Source organism: Salarias fasciatus, chromosome 12 (genome assembly GCF_902148845.1).
Source record: "Salarias fasciatus chromosome 12, fSalaFa1.1, whole genome shotgun sequence".
Lineage (NCBI taxonomy): Eukaryota > Metazoa > Chordata > Actinopteri > Blenniiformes > Blenniidae > Salarias > Salarias fasciatus.
This window is the reverse complement of record NC_043756.1, coordinates 24837605-24864410: the sequence shown is the minus strand read 5'-3', so window position 1 is coordinate 24864410 and position 26806 is coordinate 24837605. Positions and strand designations below refer to the sequence as shown.

The window sequence follows — 26806 nt, the reverse complement described above, 5'->3', positions numbered from 1 at the left end:
TTCAGACACTGTCTGTAAAGTGTCTTTCTTTTATATTCAGAAAACTTCAGTTGCAGATGCTGTGCACCTTCAGATAATCTGTGTTTCAACTGGAAAGTCGTTCTGCTGAAAAAACTGGTCAAAAGACGTTTTTATAATTCCAGAAGAACAATTTTTTATACTTTATAAAAACCCACTGTTTTTGCTTCAATTAAACATCTTATATTCTCAGTTACGGACTGATTGATGCCTTTATTCTGAAAGGATTCTAACAAGAAAAGTTGAGTTTTTAACAGAAGCAACAAATCAAAAAGTACAGAAAGTCACTCGTTCTTGTGTTTCTGGATCATAGAAACGTTGTCAGCTCTCTTTGTTGGAAATGTCTGACAATATTCTTTCAGTTCTACTTGTAAGGGGGAGTTTGCATGTTCTCCCTGAGGGTGTCTCCATCCTCTGTTTTCTAAAAACATGTTTTAGAAGGAGACAGGAAGATCAGCTGCTCTGAAGCCTGTGTATGTGCGTGCGTGTGTGCGTGCGTGTGTGTGTGTGTGTGTGTGTGTCTTTAATCTTTTCCTGGGATTGTCGACAATACTGAAAACATAGTTAAATCATGTGAAGTGACTGAAGCTCCTTTCTCGTCAGGTCAGTGAAGACAGCGGAGAGCAGGGCCGTCCTGCTGCTGCACAGTCATCTCGTCTGCTTTCTGCTCCTTTATTAGATTATCTGACTTTGAGGACAACATGGTTTGTGTTTGGGACTTTTGCGGCTCTGTCACGCGCTCCCAAAATGATTTGTGGATCAATTTTGTTTTTTCTGTGGAGCTGTCAAACTGAACAATAAACAGAAAGTGATATAAACAGGAGGGCCGGGGAAAAAAAAGGCAGGATGGCTGCAAGGGAACGTCATATGGTTCTCATAACAGAGGAGGCGGGGGCGCGGGGGGGGGGGGTCCTCAGACTGAGCAGATCTGAGACGTTGTCACAGTCAAGTCTTTACAAAAACCCTGTAAGTTTTCCAAATAACAGTTCATTGACACAAAGCCTCCTAAAAACCTGCTTCAGCGCTGCAATGAGGATCAACACCAGCAGGTGGCAGGGTGATGAGCAGGCAAGCCAATCAGAATCCTGGAAACAACAACAACAAAGGGCAGCAATGATTTCCTGTTCCTTCAACCATCATGGAGCGACTGATGGAGGAGTGGAGCTCCTTCTGAGCGTGGTGCTGTCGGCAGAAAACTTCGTACAGCTGCATGAGCGCTCGGATCATCATTTATCAAAACGGTCGAGAGAGTCTGAGTCCGTGTGGATTTGAGGTACAGCAGAAAACCTGACAAAAATTATAAAGCAAGCCTCAAACATGTCATAAAGCACAAGCAGCAGCATATTCAGTACAGATTCAAAGTAAAATAATAAAAAATAAATTAATGCCCTGATAGAATATCTTGTAAATTTCCCCTTGGAGGATTAATGAAGGATCTCAGTTTTAACCGTGAACACAGACGCCTCCCTGGAGCTGCTGCTTCAGACGCTCAAAGACAGGAGTCTCTGTCTCCACTCAGCAGGGGGCGCTGCTGTTCACCCCCAAATGGTGTGGGATTTTATTTAGACCTGTTCAGTAGTATTGCACTGGTCAACGGAGGGACTTTTGATGGGCCGGAGCCACGAGAGGACCTGAAGAACTAGGGACCCAGCAGAGCCTCCACTGGGGGCTGGACGGAGGAGACAGGAACTGAAGAACCAGGGACCAGCCTCCACTGCTCCCTAAATCCTGGTCACCACTGCGGCCAATAAGCGGCAGATTTCGGTTAGTTTTTCCAGGATCTTTGAGTGATGACGGCCGGTCTCAGTCCAGTAGCATGAGGAGCAGATGGCATGCACCCGCCATCAGTGGTCCGGGTCCCGGGTCTGGCTCGGGTGCCAAGAGTGTCTTGGTCAGACCATCACTGCTGTGAGGAGGAGACCGGGCCGCCGTGCTGCTGCCGTCTGGTTGTAAGACCTCATTAAACCAAACAATAAAAATGTGACCTCTGTAAAATGTGTCAGCCTCTCATTATTGGTCATAATCAATACAATCAGGGTTAGATTATCAAACATGTAATTTATTCAGACCTCAGTCGGTGTCATTTCGTCCACGGCGATGCTGTTCATTGCCGCTGTGATCCTTCTTCTACAGAGCTCCACCTGATTTGCCTCCACCTCAAACCTGAGAGGATCCATTTCCAGCTCAGAAATGTTTCTCTCTTGGCCAAAGTTTCTCTTGTCTGAGTTTCTGAACCATGAGTATTTCAGGATGCTAGGATGATGTTGATGATCAATTTCAGCCGACGCGTTTGTGGAATGCTGAGCTCAGATACAAACGTTTCGTGAATCTCCCCATGTTCCCCGTCGCACGGTGAGAGCGGCGCTCAGGTCTGCATCGTTTCAATGAAGGATTGATCAACAAAGACCAGAGTCTCTGTTTTCAGAGCAGCAGACTGGAAGGTTTCTCTCTACTAATCTCCAGGTTTCTGTTGGGGTGTGAACAGCCTGACCTCCACCCACAGCCTCGGCCTCTTCCAGCAACTCCACAATGTTGCAAACTCTGCAGAACTCCGCCATTGAGATGATGCATTTCATACTCAAACCAAACACTATCGACTGGACGTGTTCCGTATTTGCAATGTTGGTAACAAAATGAATTAAGTGTGGACGAGCGGCGCATAACGGGGGCGTCAATAGCGCCGTTGGGCTCCTTACAAATGGCGTAATTATCTCCTCATAAGGTTATTAGAGGATCGATGGAGCTGGTGGCCTGATGGCAGAGGTGAGCGGATGAAGGATGAGGCGAAGATGACGAGCCGCTGCAGAGCTGCTCTTCCTCAAACGCTCCAGTCTATTGATCACTTTCAGTCCTGATCACGTTTGATCATCGTCCAGAGTTAAAAGACAGTTTGGTGATGTGATGCTGATTAGACCGTTTAACCTAATTTTGAACTGTTTTTCATAAAACTGTGAAAACGCAAAGTAAATATTTATTGACAAATCTGAAACAGACTCAAAACAGATCAGAAAACTTTATAAATTAAGTATTTAGCATCATCAATGACAAATCTGAAACTTTTCAGAAACATGACATGATGCTTCTTTATATTATTCATATTATTTTCTCAAATAATATGGTTTTAATGTCAAATAGCATTAATTACATGACAATAAAGCAGACACTACACCAGTGCTGCATCAAAGGCTATTTTTGTTTCATTTTTAAAAAATTCTGATCTTTTCTTGTTGAGGACTCATTTTTAGTGTTATTTCATTTTAATGAAACTAGCATTCAAAGGGTAAAAGGGGTAAAAAAAAAAATAAAAAATTAAAATAACAAACACTTAAAATCCTTTAATTTTTTTGGCTGAATGATGGTTGGATATAGTAAAACATAATAAACATAAATAATCTGTTGTTTTTCCATAAGGACTGAAGAGGAATCAGATACTACCAACAAACTAAAAACCATATTCATTCTTATTTTCGCGTCCCAGCTTTTTTGGTATCTGACTCTCCTGATCTTGAACATATTAAACATATTGATCGTGAACAGCTGATACGCTGCTACCCATCAAATCTCAATGAAGAAGTTGTATTTTCCTTGTAAACGCAGCTTGTGGACATTTTTTAGCTGATCAGAGGAACAAAGTGTGTGTGTGTTTGTGTGTGTGTGTGTGTGTGTGTGTGTGTGTGTGTGTGTGTGTGTGTGTGTTCTGTTGAAGTTTGACCTCCTGCCAGTCCACATGTCCCGAGGGTTCGGACATGATGAAGGCTCCCAGAGCCGGTCGGACTCCTGGGTCGAGTGAGGACAGCTTGCATCAGCTGCTTCCCCAAAATCTAATTTACACACTTGTATCTAAAGTGTGTTTTCCTTGTCAGTGTGTGGCTGTTTTATTCACTGGCAACACTTAAGTCCAGATCTCTCCATCTGAAGCCTTTGTCCTGCCAGCTCCACGTCCGATCTGCTGCTCCACGGTGGCGTGGAGACAAAGCAGCCCCCGTCCGTGGCGGGCATTAACCCTGAAGAACGCGTCACGCTGACGGAGAGCTCCACTTCAGCTCCCTGATCGTCTTTTAATGCAGTGGGGATCGATGGAGGCGGCCGCTGCAGTAATAAAACACCGCCATTCAGAGGAGGAAGCAGCAGGCTGCAGCCGGACCGACCACGCTGCCCAGACCTGAGTACTGTGGCAGGAACAGCACCTGTGAACCCAGACCGAGACCACGATCAGCACCAGAACCGAGACTGTGCAGAGTCCTGCTCCTCGGATGAAGGCTCCCCGGTACCACCCGGAGAGGATACATCAAGTAGGTTTATATTAGATAAGCACTGGTATGGGTAAGTAGCTAAAAGTTAGTCCTCGTACTCAACAATGTAGGATCGTTTCTTCACCATTTCCAAAATCACGTGTTGACTTCAACAAAAAGCGCAAAACTTCTGGGTTCGTTTACATGATAACGGCATTCAGAGCCGCTGACAATACAACTTTCTGGAAACACTCCGACTCTGTGTGCCTGTTGACATCTGCAATGCTGCTCCTGGTTCTGGTTCTGGTCCTGGTCCTGGTTCTGGTTCTGGTTCTGGTTCTGGTTCTGGTTCTGGTTCTGGTCCTGGTTCTGGTTCTGGTTCTGGTCCTGGTCCTGGTTCTGGTTGTGTTTCTGGACCTGGACCTGGTCCTGGTCCTGGTTCTGGTCCTGGTCCTGGTTCTGGTTCTGCTTCTGCTCCTGGTTCTGGTTCTGCTTCTGGTCATGGTCCTGGTCCTGGTCCTGGTTCTGGTTGTGTTTCTGGACCTGGACCTGGTCCTGGTCCTGGTTCTGGTCCTGCTCCTACATTGTTTTCAGAGTTTCTGTCGTTTCCATGCAGATTGACATAGTTTTCAACACGTTGCAGTGAAAACATGAAAGTTTTCTTAAATCAAACTGCAAAAACAATGAATTTTACGGTCATCAGGTGAACAATCTTTCTGAATCTTTCTGGACCCTGGGCTGTACTGGTTCTCCTCCTGGTTCTCCTGCTGGTTCTCCTCCTGCAGGGTCTTGCTGTTCCACTCTTCATGCCGGATGCCTTGTCTCTGTTGTGGCGGTGATTGAATCAACCAGCTTGACTCAGCTGTTTTCAGACTGAAGGCTTGGGTCCCAGGTTTGCTTTGGAAGCAGCTCAGCTGTTCAACTCGTTCAGTCCTCTTGTTTTGATGCAGAGCAGGTTTGGCTTTGATTGAAGAAGATTCTTTTAAATCGCAGATTTCCAGTGTTTCTGTGGTTTTGAGGCTTTTTCACGTTCTATCACACACGCACACACACACACACACACACACACACACACACACACACACACACACACACACACAAAATTGGTGTGAAGTTGGTGTCCACAATGTTGTCCTTCAGTTGGTGGAGCACTGTTCAGCCAGTGGTAAGGTGGCTCCATGGCATGGTCAGGCTCACCCAGCTGAGCCCTGGAAGGTCCGGATGACCACAAACGCTGACCTGCAGCGTCTCACTTTTCTTAGACACTCAGAAAGAGGTTCTCCAGCTTGAGGAGACCTGGAGACGCCTTCAGGACCAGCAGAACTCGAAGTAACCCCACCTCTTCTGTCTCTTTGTGCCTGCAGTGAACGTTCCAGCCACCGTGGTGGAGGCGCTGACTCGGCAGGAGTCCCTCCAGTCCTTTGGCAAAAACAGCAAGCCCTCGTCTTCATCGTCTTCGTCCTCCACGCCGTCCAACCCCCTCATGCGGTCCATGGTCTTCCCCCACTCCCCCTGCTCCCGGAGCTTCTCCCTGTTGGACAAGGTGGGGGTGGGGCCTCAGTCGGACTCGGGCTTCGGGCAGCTGGGTGTGAAGAACCAGCGAGTCCTGGCGAGTCCCACCTCCACCAGCCAGCTGAGCAGCGAGTTCAGCGACTGGCACCTGTGGAAGTGTGGCCAGTGCTTCAAGACCTTCACCCAGAGGATCCTGCTGCAGATGCACGTCTGTCCGCAGAACCCCGACAGGTGAGGCACGCTTTACCTTGTCATATTGTCAAATCTTCATCATTGTCAATCACATGTATCAATCATATGTTTTTAGAAAGCTGTTCTTCCTCCTTCATATTCAACATCAAGTATCCTCAGCTTCATGAGAACCTATCACAGTGTTCTGCATGCTGACAGTTTTACCTGAATATGGTCAACAGCTCTTGATGACGTCTGTGGTCATACGTGAGGAGGAGATGGATCTCTCACACTGTCTCTTGTGCCGATCAAGAACGTTGATAGAGTACTACAGTGTACTGGGTGTGATCAGTATGGCTGGAACTCCACACCAGCCAGCTGTGATGCAAGCATCATCTGACAGGTTCTTCCCATGAGCAGAATCTGGAAATGGTTGACTGGTGAGGAGCTTCTCTTGGTCTCACAGGTAGATTCAGTAGATCCAGTTGATCCAGTAGAGCGAGACGGTTCTGCTGTCAGCTGGAGCAGAACAACAAGCTTCACTGAACCATGGCATCACAACGTTTTCATCAAACGTTTGTGATGGATAATCATTTAGATCTTTCAGTGCTGAATGGCTATCAAAGACACATTAGTGCCTGGTCTCCAGGACCAGGACCTGGAGTGGCTCCATGAAAGTTTTGTTTTTGCTGGAAATGGTTTCCAGGTAAAACAGCTCTGAGACTCTCCAGACACTCGAAGATCTTTTGTCTCAAGTTGTGAATCTATTTCTCTCTCTTCCCTTTCCGATCGCTGGGACGTTTTCGTCGTTGCTCTAATAGAGAGAGCACATTTTCTGGAGGAAGCACTGAGAGCGTGACACAGCGTCAGTTGTTGCAGTTTTTTGAGAGGAAGTCGACACTCGGGCGCCAATTTATTCCGACTCGTCTCATCATGGCGTCATTTGTGAGAGGAACAGGAAGTGGGAGTTTGCGGACAAGAGTGAACAGAGTGTAAGAGGATGAGTGTGTCTCGCAGCACAGACGAACAGAGGAGGTGTGTGTGTGGGTGTGGGTGTGTGTGTGTTGAGGGGACAGAGGATGTATTGGAAATTTTTTGCTTAGCTTTATTTTTTGTGGCCAGAGTCGGAGCGGCGTATAAATCAGCGCTGTGCGTCAGTGAGAAATACCTCGCCTTACGGTGACGGGCCAGGAAAACAGATGCCACTTATTCAATAAACTAATACTCATAGGGAAGAAAAATGTGGGCTGGATATGGAGGGGGGGAGGGGGTCGATGTGTGCCTGTCAATAGGAGGGTTTTATGGGATGGAGGAGCAGATAAAATTCAGCTGAACAAGCCAAACAGAGTCCTGGAGCTCCGGCGCCACGCTGCAACGGGGAATGAACTCTGCATCACTTCACCTGGAGAACCAGTTCGATTCCTGCCTCCTTCCATTTCTGTTGCCGGCAGCAGCCGCGAGATGTGGCATTCGGGCGTTCTACCTAACACTGGAGCATTTCCACAATACCTTGAGGAAGTTTCACCTTCACCACAAGCTCCAGCAGGATCTGATCAGCTGATCTGTACCTGACCGAACACACATGACGGGTTCAGGAGAATCCAGACGTTCATGATCAGCCATGGGAGCAACAGAGTGAAAGTAAACAGCATTATTTTTTTAGTAACAAGTAATCTAATTACTTTTCCCAGTGTTACGACACCGTTACTATAGCTGACAATAACATGAGTCGCGGTTCTGTTACTATAATTCACCTTTCAGCTGGTTTTTCCTCCTCAGGGTTCCAGCTGAGGGTGAAGCAGGACGTTTGTTTACAGAGAGAGGTACAGCCATAGAGCCCTGATCATTCAAAGCCAGCTTTTAAATGGAAGTACAGGCATCTACAGTATTGACATACATCTATTGTGTTTTATTATCCTTTTGCAAATGCAACAAATGCTACATACAATTACAAAATTGATAGTTTCTTGTCTCATATCACGCAGAAATGTTTGAATGATTTAGAATAATGTGTTCCTGGTTTGTAATTTATTCTGTCAAGACTATTTATTTCATTAATCATATATTCAGCTTTATAATAAATCTACCCAAATTCTTTGACATATTTAAACTTGTTTTTTTTTTTGTTTTTTTTAAGTAATGTGAAAGTTACTTTTTCAAGCAATTAGTTGCTTTTGAAACATTGTAGCTTGGTTGCTTTCTGAAGAAATAACCAGTAACTATAACTGCTTTTTATAAGTAGTTTAGGAGTCACATGATCGACAGGTAATGTGCTGGGTATTGTTTTTCTTTTTTTTTTAACCTCAATAAAATATTTCGACTCTTCAGTCAGACATATTTTAGAAAGAATCCTCCTCCTCCTCCTCCTCCTCCATCCATATTTATTGATCTTCTCCTGATTGGTCTTGATGTGGATCTGGGTCAGATGGCTCCTGCAGCCCGCTGCTCCTTCTTTCAGCTCCGTCTCGCTCAGGTTTGTTTTGTTTCTGAACTTTCTCTGAATGTCATTTCAGCAGGATCCGTCATCAGAAGAGCGCTTTGCTTACATGTGCGAGGCCTCCCGAATGTTCTCCGTCCACCCTGAGAGCCGTACAGACATGCCGGGTTCTGTTTAAGTTGGGTGATGGTGACGAGTGATGAATCAGTGAGAAAAGAGCATTAATGGACCGTGTTTTCACTCAAAGGCTTCACGTGTTACCAGAGCGGCGCAGGCTGGATTAATAACCACGGCTGTTTTGATGGATGTGTTTACCGCGTTGGTGTTTCAGACAGTCATCAAGCTCTTCCAGGAGAACCAGGCTCCTTCAGCTGAGAGCTTTGATCTGCGCTGCTCTCCTCTGGGCCTCGTACAGCTGGCTCATGCTGTTTATGAGGCAGGCATGTATTTGTATATGGACATAATCACGCTTGTATATCACGGGACATAAAGTTTACAGCTGACTGAAAACGTGTATCACCAGAGCCGACTTTACATGTTGATTTGTACTTTTTTCACCCAGCAGTGTTTCCTCCAGTGTGTTCTCAGCTCCATTCCACCATTTAACCTTCTCTAACGCTCAGGTCACTCCGACAGTAACCTTACTTAAATCCAGCGTCTCATAACATGAATATGTTGAACACAAATACCCGATAACTCACATCCAGAGCGTCTTACTCCTTTAACATCAGATTATAGAACATACTTCCTCCTCTAACCAGATTATAGAGCATCTTCCTCCTCTTACTAGATTATAGAGCATCTTCCTCCTCTAACATCCAGATTATAGAGCATTTTCAGATTATAGTCACTTTGAACCAGTGACCTTCAGACTCTGGGGAGAGAGTGCGTGCCAGGGCTCCACCCACTTCAAGGCAGTTTTGCTTCAGTGTGTGTCTGTTGCATTCAGCACGTCTGGAAACATGAAGTGAAAACTTCTCCAAGTCCTTTCTGTTGTCTTCATCTTTAAGTCTTGCTGCTTAAATGTTTCACCGATTTACACTGTCACTGTTATTGGAGCACGCAACCTTTGACCTGCTGGATCACCAGCTGGGTGATCTGACAGGGTTTCATCAGCACTGTGATTAGCTGATCACACACACACACACACACACACACATTTGAAGGAAAAACGTCCTTTTTGAATTTTCCTTTCAGCAGACTTTGGTGTGTTTGAGAGTTGTTTCTCTTTCTCTTCACCTGTGAATCTTGAATTGCACTCACTCCGTTCATCTCAGCCTTCTCGTGTTGCATTCTGGGTAACATTTTGCCTTCTCAATGAAATGCTTCTCCCGTGGCCGTTGTTTCCAGAGCGTTTGGTGTAAAGATCAAAGTGGGATGATTAATGGGGGTAAAATTCGTATTTCAGTGTTTTCTGTGTTTCTGATGAGGGTTTTTTCTGCTCGTCTGCCAGCTGAGAAAGTTCTCAGAACACAAGCAAGTGTTTGCGTGTTTGGCGGGCCGACGCTCTCAGTCACTAAACAGTTGACATTCAGGAGACGTATCGGCCATCACAGGAGGCCGTATTTGCATTGTGCACTAACACAGATGTGAGCCGTCGCTGCAGGACACACAGATGTGTTGAAAAATGTCTTTCTTCCCTCTGCAGCGCGGAGCCGCCGGTCACACATCCATCACCGTGATGGACGGGCGCGCAGAAATTTCTTCAAAGACTATTTTTATTTGTCGTGTTTGCCATCAGAATGAAAAGCTCCTTTGCGTTGCGTCTGCACGTGAGCGGATTTGAAGGTGATTGATGCCGTGACGCCGGCCGCTCCCTCAGTTCGTCTGCTGTTTATAGCAGATATTGTCAGAACATCAGATACTCACACGGAGCTTCATCCAGCGCCCCCCAGCCGTTCACCCCCTCCATCTTCTCTGATCTGCTGGAACCTTTCAGTGGAAATCAGTCAAAGTCACAGTTCTTCTGTACAAGAGACGCAGTGGAATTCAAATTGGTTAATGGTCAGAGTGTGTTGTTCTCCCAACAGTGGCCTGGTATGTTAACTAAGTCTTATTTTTGCCATTTCCATGTCAACGGACAACGTTTTCAGAATGTTGTTGTTAAAATGATGTTTTCACTTGACGCATCCCTGAAAGTGGGACATGAGTCCGATAGTTTTGCTCTCCTGTCAGAGCTGCTCTCACAGGTTTCACTGCTGTTACTGAAACACTGAAACCCTTTTCCTCTTTCTGAGGCCGCTTTGATCCAACAGGCCCCATGTTGGGCACCATATTTTAGCTTCATTTGAAGGACATTATGTGGACTTTCTGCTTTAACAGGTCCGTCGATACAGAGGCAAAAGAATAGAGAGACGTGGATCTGAGAGGAAAAGGCAAAAATAACTTCTGTCTGTCCTCTCACATACTCTACATACAGTGGATCTGTGAGTGAGTGTGAGTGTGTGTGTCTAGAGAGCCATTGATTGTGTATTGACGAGGCGGGAGGAGTGATTTATAACCGCTGGTCTCAGGGGAATAATGTCTTCATATGAGGCGGACGGAGGAGGCGTCCTCACAGCACAGATATTACTCTGTATGGATTAGACTGCATCCATACGGCTCAATCCAGCACACTTCAGTCCTCATGACTGCATCTCACACACACACACACACACACACACACACACACACACACACACACACAATGCTGATGTTTTCTTACATGCTGTTTTTTCTTTAGCACACACCAGCACTGCCCTCATCTCAACAAAAACCACACAGGCACGTCTGAAAAACTAGAAAATTACTGGAGAGTTAGATCAACAGAAAGACTTTGCTCTTCTCTCACTGCAGCTCTGTAGCATGTAGCATGTAGCACAACTCGGAGCAGTTCATCTACTCAGCGGGATCATTGTAACCCTGCTGCTGTCTTTCTCCGCCTCTCGGTATTTTGGTGTCTTCATTTTTCACTGGATGCTGATTGAGACACTCTCTGGTGTGACGGTGAAGTCAGACTGTTGAAACGATGGCTGTTGCCGATGGCTGCTCTCAGGACGCTTCGTTCGAAGCTGCTCTGAGTTTTCTCTGCCGTCCCCCTCGTTGAACTCTGACCTCTTGTAATGATATCAAAACACATTTGTGGGCCAAGATGTTTCATTCCCATGTAGTCTGAACACACACACACACACACACACACACACACACACACACACACACACACACACACGATCTTTCATTAGTTCATGTGTAAAAAGGTGCTGACACTACGACACGACTCTGTAGCTGTTACCACATGTAGTGTTGAAAGGTAACACAGAGTTTATTGTCCTGAACAGTGTTTCTCTCTCTCTCTCTCTCTCTCTCTCTCTCTCTCTCTCTCTCTCTCATACACACACACACACACACACACACACACACACACACACACACACACACCGCTCTGCTCTCATCGCCAGGGAAGCTCAGTCTTCTTGGTTTGTCTGTGAACCAAATCAAAGTCTGTGTTCATTGTTTTGCTTCATGTGTCGTGGTGTTGAGCGGAGTACATCGAACTGTCTGTGGCTGCATGTGACCATCGGACTGTCTGTGACTCATGGCCAGCCCGCACCGTAGCACCTTGGTCATGGAGTAAGCTGTGACTTCAGAACGTTTAATCTGGATTATTGTTGTTGTGACTGATCAGCTGAGCGATCAGCCCTGTGTGGTTCAGTAACTGACCGACTGAAGTACTGCCCTGATAGCTGTTTGGGTTTTTACTGGAAGTCATGAAGGTTGTGTCTTATTTAACTGTTCAACTCTTAAATGAATCTTGACTGCAGCTGAAAGACTGTCAGCTTTGGAGCAAGCATGCAGATAGATGTGTTGAAGGCTCGTCAGAGGCTTGGTTCTTCCGAAAATCAGCAGATTGGTGAGTCGATGCAGCGAGAAGAAGCGGCAGAGCAGCTGAGATCAACCAGAACACGAGCAGAGCTTCAGTGTTTCCACCGGGAGCGGCTGCATTATCACTGGTGGACTCTGGGACTGGAGCTCAGTCTGTCATTGCCATCAGTGTAGTTGATCAGATGTTTTGACGGCTGGTTTTACGTGAGGAAGTGGAGCGTGGTCCTTCTGTCCTCCTCTCCTTCCTTCATTTGCTTCAGCTGCTGCTTTGGGCATCTATCAGTGTGGAATCAAGTCACACTATTCCAACCTCACAACACAGCACAGACACATGCATGTGCTCCGCTAACTGCACAAACACACATTTACATGTGCTGCTCTTTGCAAATGTTGTGATAGTGTGTGTGTGTGTGTGTGTGTGTGTGTGTGTGTGTGTGTGTGTGTGTGTGTGGTAGAGGGGGGTGTTTATATTTCACCTCCTCCTCCTCCTCCTCCTCCTCCTCCTCCTCCTCTCTCCACTGTAATAAACAATAACCGGGCATTAATCTCGCGGCCTGCTGCCTTAATAAATAATATCCACACATTCATCAACTTAAACTATTCACAATCAATGCAGCTCTTCATAGAAAACCCACCTAATAAATAGTGATGCGGCCCACTGAGGCGTGAACTTATAGACCAGCTGGCTGATAAATGAACCCTCCCCCTTGGCGAGACGCCTTTTATGTGGAAAACTGCAAGTGAGAATTTTTCGATTTTATATTACACTATTTTACTCTTATTACTTTCCTGTACACGTGTGTGTGTGTGTGTGTGTGTGTGTGTGTGTGTGTGTGTGTGTGTGTGTGTGCGCGCGCACGCGCACGCACACGCTCTCGGGCAGCTGGAGGTGTTTGTGATTTATTAGCACGTTGAAGATGTTGGTCTATTTGTTTCATTCTCGTTCGGGGCTGTTCTCCTATTTGCCTGATACTGATGTTCCAGAGCGGCTTCTGATTCCAGACGTGGGAATTTATCTTGGAATAACACAGTGATACTGAACACACCGATGACCTGCATCTGGGGACAACACACGCACACACACACACACATATACACACACACACACACACACACAAACAGCAGCAAGGCGAGTTGATGATTTAACTCGTGTTGAAAGTGCAGATTTGAAACTATAGTAACTAGTTGTAGTTGACAGACCAGAGTTATGACAGATAACACATGTTTCAGTGTGTACCTTAAAAATGATGATAATCCAGACAAACACACAAACGTGCACATTGTACATAAAAGATTAAAATGGAAATGAAAAATGAAGCAAATAAAACTAATGATTAAATACATAAAAATACAATGTGTGGCTACGTCTGCAAATTTCCTGTGTTTTATTGTAAATAGCTTTAAATAATTGTGTTGTTAGGAGATTATATTGATTGAATGAGTTATTTGCATTTGCTATTAAAATGATTGGTTAAACATTTTTTGTGTTTTCAACAGTGAGAAAAAAAAATCACACTTTCTGCTACTCAGATTTAGTTTTTTTTTTACTTCCAGTGTGTTTTTTACATGTATTTTGTCAAAATGAATGAATAAATTTGGATTCACACGGATGAGATTTTGCTGGAAAAGAGACACCAAGCAAGACAAGTTAAACCCTTGACATATAGAGATAAAATCAAAGTGCTGAAAAAACAGCCCATTGATCGTTATTGACCTGAATTCCTCCATCCAAGAGGAATTCACATCAATAATCTCACTGCTCTTTTTAAAACCAACGAAGCAAGACAAAGGAGAGAAGGAGAGGCACTGGAACTCATTCCATACGGAGTAAACTGTGAAGATTGCATCATTGGTGAAACATGCTAGAAAAGAGAAAGAAAACTGTCATCCTGTGTAAACAACTGACGGCTTCTGTTCACCTTTCACCTTCCGGGAAATCGCAGTTGGAAAACACAAATGAGGATAAACAGCAGAAGAGAATATCAGTTTTAAAGTAGCATCAACATCTCAGGAAAACAAAGGCCAACATCTACCGACCACTGTCAAACAACCAGCTGATGTAACTACGGACACGGAGGAAGCAGTGGCCATAACAGCTAATGCTAAAGCTAGCAGCAGCAGCGCCATGAAGCTAACGCTGCGAATCGGCCTGTGGTGGAACTGACCTTACCGGACCATGACCCATCGGAGTCTTTTCAGCACCACGGACAGTGACGAGGTGGTTTTTGTTGAGCGCGTTTCGTTGATTTGCCTGATCATTCATTTGCCCTGAGATCCGTCGGTCATCCTGTACATTTCACCGGTACAAATTAGCATACAATGATTGCAATCTCTCCACCGCGCAGGTTGATGTTAAAGTAAAAAGAGGAAGTGTGTTTCAAAACATCACCCACCTGTGGCATGTTGTGTGGACATTGAAAGTGTGATCGACTGATTCTTGTGCCATCAGTCAGTATGTGTGCTAAATAAAGATCCATCATTTGTGCAGCACAATCGGTAGACTATACCCATGACCCAAAAGCACCTGACATTTTCACTCCTTCCATCAGTTTGTAAGAGAGATTTGTACAGCACAGAGGTCTTTTTCCATGCGGTGACCTTGTGTGCACAAAATACTTAATAAAGTTTGCATTAATTACTACCGACTGTGGTCCTGATCGCAGCCAGCTTTGAGGTCAGTTGTTGCAATAATGTTGAGTTCTTTGCGGGAAGTGTGCCACTGAGCTGGTATATTTCCATGCCAGTTTCATATATACTATAGATATAATGTACTCTGTAACATCTGCTAATTCAGAACAATGACGCTCGAGCAGCAGCAAGCTACAAACTATTGCGGGCAGCCCCCAAGGCAGGTTGGGAATCTGTGCCAAGGACACAAGTGTGGATCCGAACAAATTGTATTTTCCAACACTACATTCCATCTCTCCAGTTCTCCAATAGTGGTCTGGTCTGCTTGACTGAAACTCGACATGTCAACGTTCTCCCTTAGCACGATCTAAAACCACAGCCCAGGGAGTGAGCCTGGTGTCCACACTGACCATCCAGTATGCCGGTCAAACAGCTGTCCTCAGGTCAAACCTCCAGAAGACTGCATCTGTATTTTCAGTTTGAACGGTTAGAACTTGGCCTCGCAAATCTCTGGAGGTGTTGGTTTCAAGCAGAGGGTGTCAGAGCAGTCAGCGCAGTTTTAACAAGCATCCACAGCAACGTCACTTCTGATCCCTCAGAATGGAATCAGGACGCCTCAGCTGGGTTTGGACCAGGTTAGCTTTACTGCTGCTGATGTGTTGATGCATAGTGATCCCGCTCAGAACAGGAACAAGTTCAGGCACCTTCCTGATAAGGTGATGGTGTGAGGTTACCCTATAATGTCAGAGTCGGGGCCTGTTTAGACGGCAGCGATGCTCAGAGTCACAAAACACAGGTTTTCGGAAATGGCTCCCAAGGTGGAAAACGCTTGAGCTCTGTTGATGAGAATGTAAGTTTCTCAGTCTCCTTGTTGACTGTGGAAATGCTGCTACAGCTACACCATGACTGTAGTAACTAATAGTTCTGCTCATGCTAAGTAGATGGACAATACGAACAATGTTTTCCTCCAGAGTGTCATGACTCCCAGTCCAGATTCTTCTGGTCCTGATTCAGGTCCTAGTCCAGATTCTCCTGGTCCTGGTAGTTTTAGAAATGACAGTCCAAGTTTGCGGTCTGTCCACATGAATGTCCGTGTTCTCCCATTGATCTCCTCCTCTTTGCTGAACTCTTCTGTCTTCCAGGCCATACCAGTGTGGCCACTGTTCCCAGTCCTTCTCCCAGCCGTCCGAGCTGAGGAACCATGTGGTGACTCACTCCAGCGATCGGCCTTTCAAATGTGGGTACTGCGGCCGGGCATTTGCAGGGGCCACTACGCTCAACAACCACATCCGTACGCACACCGGAGAGAAGCCGTTCAAGTAAGTAACAGTGAGTACCCCCACCCATCCACCCCACCCACCGTTTTTGTCCCTACCTCCCACCTGCTGTTGACCAGTTCAAGCTTACTGACATCTAGAACATGCTCTACAATATCCAACAACATGAATCTGAGATTCAGTCACAGACAACATGGATTAATTGACCTTTGGCTAAGCCCCGCCCCCTCCGCAAACAAACCAACAGCATTGAATTATCAACTGGTCGGACTCCGACAGACGTTCTCAGTGTAAAACTCTGGAGAGAACCATTAGAGCTGGAGACAGTCTTAATGTTTTCTGGGCGATTTAAGACTCAAAAATGTGCATCGTGCAGCAGCAATCAGAGAAATCCTGAAAGAATAAGAATCAGGGTTTATTTCATCTGGTTTAAGAACAGATGTCTGCTGTGGATGAAGCTGTGAGGCAGAACACACAACCAACTCTACACAACTAAAAACAAGGACCTCTACACAATCAGCAATGAGCGTCATTAAGCTAGCCACCTAGCTTACCTGGTGAGCACTGATGTTAGCCACTGCCACTATTATCAGTGTCGCTAGCTCATCCAGAAAGCTGGGTGGCTAAGTGCTAAGTGCTGTCAAGCACCCTTTGCGATTTGGTTTCTACACTGACAGCTGTCAAGTAAACATGCTTGTCTGAGTTAGCAGCAGTAACTAAAGGGGGCGGGGCTAAGACGAAGCTCAACTCTCATGTGCGTGGAGGGGTTTTTAAATTGTTAACATTCAAACAGTGATTTAAGGATCTATATAAAAATATCAAGAGTTCCAATACTGACGGTGTCTCTGAGCTAATTCATTTTCATGTCAAAAAACTGTCTTGAGATGCTTTAAATACAAAAGACTTCTAATTCTGATTCTAATCAGTGTTGTATTAAAGGGATTCTGCCATTTAGAGCCTTGTTTTGTCACCGGTTGATGAGACGACACATTCTGTGAGTCACAGAAATAAGTATTGCCATCTGAGCATTCTGCACAGGTACTCTTTAGGATTGGTTGTACTGGGTGGGACGACGTTTTCAGTGATCAAGACAGCAACAACATTATGTGCAATCGACAAACTGACATATTTTTATTAAAATGCGTCCTTGATTGCCATTTCACAGCTGTTTGGAAAACTTTCAAAATAAGAAAACACAACATTTTTATTAAAACTGGTTTCAGAACTTGCAAAGGCTGATGACAGTTTGAGGTGTTGATAGTCTCACTCCTCCTAATGTCCAGCGGGAGGCTGGATATTAGGAGCCATTTCTCCATCTTGCCTGCAACACTTGGTGGTACAGTTTTTGATCAGATCTCTTGGTCCATTTTTCCACTTTATCGGTCATGTGATTTTGACGTGTTTGAGCATCTGCATACTTTTAACAGAAACGCATATCAGTGATCGGTACCAGCAAAGTAGCTAAAGGTTAAGACTCTTACTTTTGCCCGTCCTTATAAAAGTGCCAGTGTTGTATTCCTATAGCATCATGTTTATATTAGGCTTAGTCTAACTTAAGTTTTCATTTAATCTCTGCAACGGAAGCTTGAATTTTAGAACCAAGACTGACACAATTAAATCAATCCGCATTATATTACTGTCAAACATGATGTGTGTTGTAAGATGATACCTGATAGTAAACTTCCAGTAGTATTTAGTGCTCAGTGTGTGTGTGTGGTCCATCCATCCATCCATCCATCCATCTTCCACCGCTTATCCGGGACCGGGTCGCGGGGGCAGCAGTCTAAGCAGAGATGCCGAGACTTTTCTTTCCCTAGACACTTCCTCCAGCTCTTCCGGGAGGATCCCAAGGCGTTCCCAGGCCAGCTGAGAGACATAGTCTCTCCATCGTGTCCTGGGTCTTCCGCGGGGTCTCCTCCTGGTGGGACATGCCCGGAACACCTCCCCAGGGAGGCGTCCAGGAGGCTTCCTAAAGAGGTGCCCGAGCCACCTCAGCTGGCTCCTCGATGTGTGTGGTTTTACTGCAAAAACAAACAAGAGCACCAACTAGTGGCCCAACATGAAAACTACATCTCTTTCAGAACGTTGCTGCATAAATGTGAAACTCTTCTAAATCAAATCCTCAGACTGTGAGAAGAGCAGCTCTTCATGTGTGAAATATCGGCCTCTACACTGAGAAAACGTTGCAGGTTGTTCGGAGAAAGCCTCGTCCTGCGTGTGCTGCCAGACACCCTTCACATCATGTTTGCCTTGTATTATTTTGGCTCTTCCATTATTCATGGTCCCTCTTTGGAATATTTAGTTCCACCCCCTGTCAAGGTAGCCGTGACCTCTGACCTCCAGGGGTCTTCATGCTATTCTGTAAATACAACAGCCACTGGGTGACAGCAGTTAGCAGCCTGCTGATGAATCCTCACCTGAGTGTGAGTCTGATCCAATGAGCAGCGGGTCCTGTTGTCAGGCTGTCAGCTGGTCCCAGTGGAGGGAAAGGTCAGCGTTCAGGCAGCGGAGTGAAAAGCTGCAGAGACAGAGGGGAAAGCAGAATAATGGGCTGGAGTTGTGTTAAACGTGGAGGACTTGTCTCGGGGGGCAGCTGCTGGAAACAAATTAACATCCTTAATAAGCAATCAGTGAAATCCGAACTGGTCATTGACGTGAGGGAGTGAAGAGATGAGAGGGAGCGCGAGCGTGAAGGAACAAGAGATCACCACGTGAAAAGTGAAACGACACAAGAAATCCAGTTAAAGCAAATCAGCGTTCTTAATAAGCAATCAGAGGAAACCCCGAACCTTTTCATCAGCACTTCAGAGTCTCGGTGGAGGCCAAGCGGGACAAAGACAATCACCAGCGTCAGAAATCTTTAGCCGATCGATGGCCTCGGGGAGTTATCTCTGTTCGGACAGCGCGGCAGATAGATTAAAGCTGCCACTGTCACTTTTTCAGGAAAAGCCTCAACTTTATTTTCCCGCTGAGGAGAGTGAAGCGGGAGACTCAGTGGACTGTGGAGCCTGTCAGACATCCAGACTATGTCCGTCTCCAGCTTCCTGTCCAGGTCTTATCCTCCAAGAACCGAGCGGGAAGAGAGCACAGCATGAAGGCTTTCAGTTGGTGGATTTCACTCAGTTTGAATCAGGGTCAGATCACCTCCTGTTCAGCGTATCAGTGCCTCACGGAGCAGTCTGACATATTCTGCTCACGTCGGAATGAACAGTCAAACTGGAATGTCCATCAGCTGGGACCGAATCAAACTTCCACTGATCATCAGGGAACAAATTCACTCAAATGGGAAGAGAATGATTACTGTCATCTCCTACTCACTCATCACCAGAGGGGTCAAACCAACCTGTCTCACCACCTTCTAAACGATCCATCTCCTCCTTTTCATTCATCCCTTCTTTCTTTTGGACATCTGCTCTTTGTTTTGCTGGAGGAGTCATGATCTTTGACTCGAACCAGGTTTTCTGACACTGCTTGGATATTATTAATAATTCTCTACCTTCATGTTCCTCCAGTGCCAAAGCAGCCCAGCAGCATTATGATACCTCCACCCTGCTGAACTGTTGCTGTGGTTCTTTTGTGGACTTATCTGTCTGCCGTCTGGAAACAAGCTGTTGGTCTACATAGTCAAAAATCTATTTTTTTTGTTTTTTTTTTTCATCTGTTCACAGAACATTTTGCCAGACGGATTATGGTTTGTCCAGGGAGTCTTTGGCAAAGATCAGTCATCCCTTTTATGTCACTATAATGACGTCCCTATGTCCCCTATAATGACGTCTGCCTTGGCCTCTGCCAGTTTCAGGGTTGTCGGTAATGATGATTAGGACTGTAGCTCCTGTAAGCTGGAGTTCACCTCAGTCTGCTGTGGACTGAAGTGAAAGTGTGTCCACAGCACAAGACAAATCAAAATGTGGCCGGGGTCCGGGTCTGGGTCTGAGTAAGTGAACCTCCTCCAGTCCACAAAACATCTCCCACTGATCATCAGTCCAACAAAGCATGTGGTTGGAATGAGAAGCCTCCACACCTGATTCCTCTGCAGAGGAAGCCAGTCAGAAGCCTGATGAAGAGCTTCAGGATCCAGGTTCCAGGCTCCAGGCTCTCAGGCTCTGCTTACACCACAGCAACTTCAAGGAAAACTTTAGCTGCATTTTGGGAGTCCGTTTACATGATAACACGGAAACACAACTTTCTGAAAACGTTCCATCTCCATACTCCTGGTCCTGGCCCTGACTCTGGCACTGCTTCTGGTCCTGGTCCTGGTCCAGGTCCTGGCCTGTGGTGTGGGGCAGGGAGCTCACACTGGTTCTTCTGTCTCTTTCCACTCTGGTCCAAATGTTGCTTCCATGTCTCCTGGAGGCAGTCGCCTCATCTTTGCGCCCCTGAGGAGCTGGACCTGCTGGACTGAGGATGCGTCGTGTCGCTTCGTTCTTTCTTCTGGACCAACTACTCTGCATCATGTTCCTAGCTGAGGGGGAACAGACGAGCGGCGGGCTGCAGGGCTCGCGCCTGGGCCCTGACCCTTTGTAGTCTGTGCTGCTGGAAAAGCTGCAGTGACAGAGCAGCTTCAGAGCAGCTTTGATGTGAGGAGCTGTTGTGGTTTTGTGCATTTACAGACAAATGGCAGTAAGAACATCCTCCTCGAGGCCAGAGCAGGCAGAGGTCTGCTTTCTTTTCCCTGTGCTGCAAGAAAATTTACCAAATGAGAAGAGGGACACATGGAAAACCCATCTTCTCCAGGTCTGACGCACTCCAGGCACACGCAGGAATTTTCAGGGTTTAATGTAATTACTGAAAAATATCCCGTTGCATTCCAACAAGACTGAAACAGTCACCAATATCCCACCAATATGTTAAAGCAAATTTAAGCAGAAATCACCAGTGATGGCCTTATAGCACCGATAACGGTGCCACAGCCTGCAGTATCGGCTGATACCGAGACCAAACTCACACCTTAAATGCCACATCGACCACATCAAACATTCTGGAGGAAGAAATAAAATCTCTGACAAAACAACTGAAGTTCAGCTGCTGTGCTGCTGTGGCTTCATTAAAAATTCAAGACATTGGTCAACAAGACTCAGCAGCTGCAGACAAACATCTGAAGCAAAATAAAAGCACAGTGTTTAAAGTGCAAAAGGAGTTTTAATCCCAGTACGAGCAAACCAAAGAGCGGCTTCGTGTTCCAGATTTCCAGGGATGAAGTACCTCACCTGTTCGTTCCTCAGAGGGATCAGTGTATCAGTGGTTGCATGCTGTTGTTTTAGATTAGCTGGTTTCACTCTTAACTGGTGAGCAACTTCCTGTTGATGTTAAAAACTGTTATCTGACCTGGTGAATGTTGTTCAACATCATTTACGATAAACTGCCACAGTGTTGCAGCCTTTGTGAATCTCTTTTCAACACCTGCTGCTACGAGCAGCTACAGCCGGCACAACATCTGTCAGCAGATAACAAAGAAACCAGTTCATCCGAAACACCGGTCTGGCAGCTAACAGCTGGACCCTGTCATGTTGAAATGTCCAGAAGAGCTAATTCCACTTTAGACACTCGCTTTGAAAATGCTGCAGACATCACACAGTTTCCAATAAAAAGCTCCTGGTATTCCATCTGTCCAATTTGACCATATTGGCCCTGATTCCGATCCAGAATATCAGATTCGGCCACCCTCAGAGGTCCCTCACCTGAAGACCAGCAGAGCAAGGTTCATCTTTAAACCCGGTGGCGGAAGAGCGGAGCCCAACAGCGTCCACACACCGCCAACACATTCAGCTCCGCGCTGAACACATGTGGATGTAAAGAGTGTCCCAGAGACAGCTGTTACACACACACACACACACGCCCCCCCCTCCTCCATCTATCTAACATCGTGTTAGTCCTGTTTCAAGGCTGTTAAGTCCAATACCTCAGAACAGCTTTCTCTTTGATAAGCTTACACACACACACACACACACACACACACACACACACAGACACACACACACACACACACGCACGCACGCACACACTTAATGCCCTCCTTAACCTCCCCTCCAGCTCTGACTAAAAGCCCCCTCTTGTCTCTGTCTTTCTGGAAAGTGACAGTGACACTTATCAAGCCTGGGTATATCTGTGTGTGTGTGTGTGTGTGTGTGTGTGTGTGTGTGTGTGTGTGTGTGTGTGTGTGTGTGTGTGATGGGAATACCCTCCTCGGCCCTCCAGATAGATTATTGACAGGTGGACTGTGTGTAATTTGTGGGTCAGGTTGTGAAGATCAGGGCAACAATTACAGCTTTGCTGCTCCGCTGGGCCTCACACACACTTTGTACTGTCACTGGGTATTAGTGTGAAGGGTGTGTGTGCAGGTGACGGTGTGCGGGTGTATGGACAGATCTAAGGAGCTGTGTGGATTTGCTCTGAGCTTCTCATCATGCACACCGGTGAACTGATCATATCTCCTGTTTCTTTGTGTGTGTGTGTGTGTGTGTGTGTGTGTGTCTCAGGTGTGAGCGTTGCGACCGCAGCTTCACGCAGGCCACCCAGCTCAGCCGCCACCAGCGACTCCCCAACGAGTGTAAACCGGTGAACGAGAGCAGCGTCCATCGAGGTGGACTGAGCCTCGGTCCATCCCGGCCGCCGTCCAGCCTCCACCCATTTCCCTCCTCCGCCCGCCCTGAACCGACGCCCCTGAGCAGAACCCGCTGTGATTCCCCGCCGACCTCCGGTTTGCCTTCTCTGCAGTGAATCCACGAAGCTCACAGAAAAACTGGAGGCCTCGATCAATCGCCACGCTTAGTGAGTCACAACATACAGACAGCGGCCGGTTTGCAGGTCGCTGGTGGAAACAAGCCTCACCGAGCCTGCAGGCCAGGAAAAGGTCACTGCAAGTTTCAGAGGCGATTACAGAGACGAACAACAGGCTTTCAGATACACTGGCTTCTCCAGAGCCTCCTCTCCAGAGGGCCAGCATCCCGGAAGTCTGTGAGAAAGTCTCCGTTGATCACATCCTGGTCCTCGCTGCAGTTCAAACCTGACGGTTTAATTTGACTCTGGACTCATTGTCTGGGCGTGAAGAAATAATCAGTGTATTGTCAAACAGTACACTGTATACTGATACTAAATATCAAAAAAAAAAGAAAAGAAACCGCCTTTAAGAAGCTCCATCAGTAAATGGGAGAAAAGAACCCCGTGGACCGTTATTAGATAATAAAATGCAATGCAATTCTTTTCATTTTGTATTTTTACAGGTGGTCAAAAAGATGCATTTTAAATAAATATAACGTAAATCAAAAGAAGTTGGATTTTAAAACATAATTTCAATTTGAAAGTAGTTTTTTAAATAGCAGAGGTTGATTCTTTTTCATAGTTTTTACTTTTCCTTTTTAAATTGGCTTTTTTTAAGCAAAACACTTAGAAACTGTACATTACAACGCAAAATGTGAAAGATTAGTAGTCAGACATATGAAACAATGAGCTGTTTACATTAGTGGGAGGAAGATGCTCTATAATCTGGATGTTAGAGGAGGACGATGCACAGTGAAAACAGGTGTAATCAATCTGGATCTATTGGTAATTTTTCTTCCTGTTGAGTTGACCTTTGTTTGCCTCGACCACAGAATAATGAATTGCATTGGGATTTTAAAGTCCTTTGTGACGGCGTGGAGCTGTAGATGTGCAGAAGGCAGCCGGAGAAGCGGTTTGCTCCTGTCGTCCTGTCGTCAGTGAGGGTGGAGGAACGTCCGGAACAGCGTCAGCGTGGGCGGAGCCTCCGCAGCCCCGCCCACACTAATGCCACACTCGCCGCCATTCATCCAAACCAAAGATCTTTTCTTCTCCTCGTTTTCCAGGCAGAACTTTGAGATGCACGAGTCAGACTCACAAACTTTTTGGGATATTTATTGGAGACTCAACAAGTTTCCCTCCAAAGAAAACTCTTGAAAATCAAACCAAACCAGAAGAAGAATCCAGACCGACGGTCTGCGTGTAGCTTTAACTCTCTGTGTTTTTTTTTTTTGTTTTTTTTTTTTCGAAGCAGCGATGCCAAAGGAGGGCGCGACCAAAGCAAGCACACTGAGAATGCACAAGCAGTCCCAGGACCACTTTCCACTTTGACACACACACACACACACACACACACACACACACACACACACACACACACACACACACACACACCACAGCAGGAAGCCACCCTGCAGCCCTGCGGTGTGTGTTGTACAGCGGTGTGTGTTGTACAAAGAAGACGAGCAAGAGACATAAATTATATTTATCTTCATTCTCATTTCATCATGCTTCCAGCACTTTAAAAAAAAAAAAAAAAACAAGAAGAAAAACATGTTGATAATTTAATTGTTTTGCTGAAGTGAAAGTGATTTCTTATAGAAATGACGGGACAGACGTGTGAAATATAGAGCAGACTCAGCATGTGTTTAAAGATGTACGCCATACTGGGTTTTTCCATCTTTTAGCCTGAAATCTGACTTTATTTTCATCCATTTCTTCTTCTTCTGTTTTTTTTTTTGTTTGTTTGTTTTTTTTTTGTGATGAAAGACACATTGTCTGTAAGATCCAACCTTGAAAAGTTTAGCTTTGGAATCACGCTGTCTCATCTTTCATGGTGAATATTGTCTTATGGAGCAATGGTTTCCCACCTGAGACCCCTGGAGCCGGCTGGTCCAGCTGGAACTGTGCCCACTTCTTTTATTTTGAAGGTTCCTACCTCTATTTGTTGGGCCGGTTCGGCAGTATTGCTAGAAAGGGCCCAGAAGGAAGGGAGGTGGGGAACCATCGTTAACGCGCAGGTCTGAATCTGTTCACACACACAATCTCAGATGTGTAAATAGTGCGGTGTCATCGAGAAACACTTTGTATTCCCAGGACGGTGAAAAGCACAGTTATTATTACAAGACGACACCAAAAAGGTTTGTGTGCCTGAGAGTTAAAAAGCTTTAATAAAGAGAAGAATCAAGTGGAAACGTCCGTGCACAGCTGGAATTAAATCCTGTTTTCAGTTTTGACCGTGTGGCGGCGTCGTGGAGGAAGGAACGGCTCAAATCCTCACGGCTCCACCCCCCAACCCCCTGGAGTCTGATCTGGAAACATCCCGTCCTGAATGATCAGCTCTTCTGGTCAGTTAGTAGCCTGAAGTGGAAATCAACCAGCGTTCTCCTCCGCCGCAGAGCCCGAGCAGGTCCAGGCTCCACCGACAACAGCGCTTCCAGGGAAAACCACGTCATTCCTGAAAGGTTTGACGTTCATACGGCAGCGTTCTATAAACGATGCCCGTTTACACGGAAACGACCAGAAAGAGTGAAAACAGTGCAGTGAGTACGCCACCGTATGGCGCTGTGTGAAACCACACACACGCACACACACACACACACACACACACACACACACACACACACACACACACACACACACACACACACACACACAAACACACACACAGTCTCGTATTTCTATCCTTGTGGGGACCTTCCATTGACTCCCATTCATGTCTAGCCCCTAACCCTGACCCTAACCCACACCACAACAAAGCCTAACCCTAAAGAAATGTTTTTGCACTTTTACTTTTTTCAGTAACAACAACATGGTCAAAAAAACACTGTTTCTCCTACTTAGGACCGGAAAAAGGTCCCCACAAGGCACGTCGTTCCACGTTTTGCTATCCTTGTGGGGACATTTGGCCCCAACAAGGATAGAAATACGAGAACACACACACACACACACACACACACACACACACACACACACACACACACACACACACACACACACACAGACGTTTCAGAAAAGTTCCACTTTAGCAGCCGCTTTCAGAAAGTTGCATTTTCAGCGGCAGTGGTCGGCATTGTCGTGTAAACGGAAGCTCTCCAAACCCCCTGGTCCTCGTCCTCTGGCGGCGAGCGGGAAGCCGCCATGGCTTGCCCAGAATCACCTGCTTGGCCAAGTCGTGCCTGAGCCTCGGTTCGAACCCATCTGAGGAAAGGAGCTTACTAAACTTGAACAGCGACAAAATGAAAAACAGGATGTGTTTCGGTGAAGCTGCTGGTCAAAATTGATATTTATAACTGGAATGTGTAAAACCCAACACAGCAGCAGCTGCATGCACTTACAGCTAATAACATGCAACACACACACACACACACTCACCTTGACCTGGCTCCGTCGGTCTGTAAACTGGATTTTCCTGGCTGCAGTCTGATTTCTGCGATTATTCCTGTGAGGATTCCACAAGTTGACCAAAACAAACAGTGGCAGTGTTCAGGCATCAATCACGGCTGTTTTTCAGCGTGGGAACTTCACTCCGACCACAAGCGCAGCTCTCAGGACTTCTCCCCACTTTAATGTCTGACAAACATGCGAACGAGCGGGGATTAGATTACATGTAATGAGATTATGGCAGTGATAGTTTTAATGAGAGGCAGTTAGTGTGAAAGAAGGAAAACAAACAGAGAAACTGCTGACTGGGGGAAGAGAAGGAGCAGGAAAACTGTTTGCAGTTTGGTTTGTTTGAACAGGCTGGGAGTGATGTAGAGGGAAGGAGCGAGGAAAAGGTCTGATTTATGAGTTCCACCTAAAGAATCCGAAATAAATAAGGAAGAGGAAAAAAGGTCCTGATTATGACAAAAAGCCAGTGAAGGGTCTGGGGTCTGGCTGCTCGGCGTGACGTTACAGGATTCTCACTGCTCCAC

At 46.1% G+C, this 26806-nt stretch overlaps 1 protein-coding gene across 1 annotated transcript in view; it reads left to right on the top strand.

The window, feature by feature from the left end:
* LOC115397815 (putative histone-lysine N-methyltransferase PRDM6) overlaps nucleotides 1–22853 on the top strand; it is an 83082-nt gene extending 60229 nt beyond the window's left edge. The window contains exons 7-9 of the mRNA XM_030104286.1: nucleotides 5615–5993; nucleotides 16002–16178; nucleotides 22613–22853. Coding sequence (XP_029960146.1) covers nucleotides 5615–5993; nucleotides 16002–16178; nucleotides 22613–22853 — 797 coding nt within the window. The remainder of the gene's footprint in view (nucleotides 1–5614; nucleotides 5994–16001; nucleotides 16179–22612) is intronic.
* Nucleotides 22854–26806: the final 3953 nt, after the last annotated feature.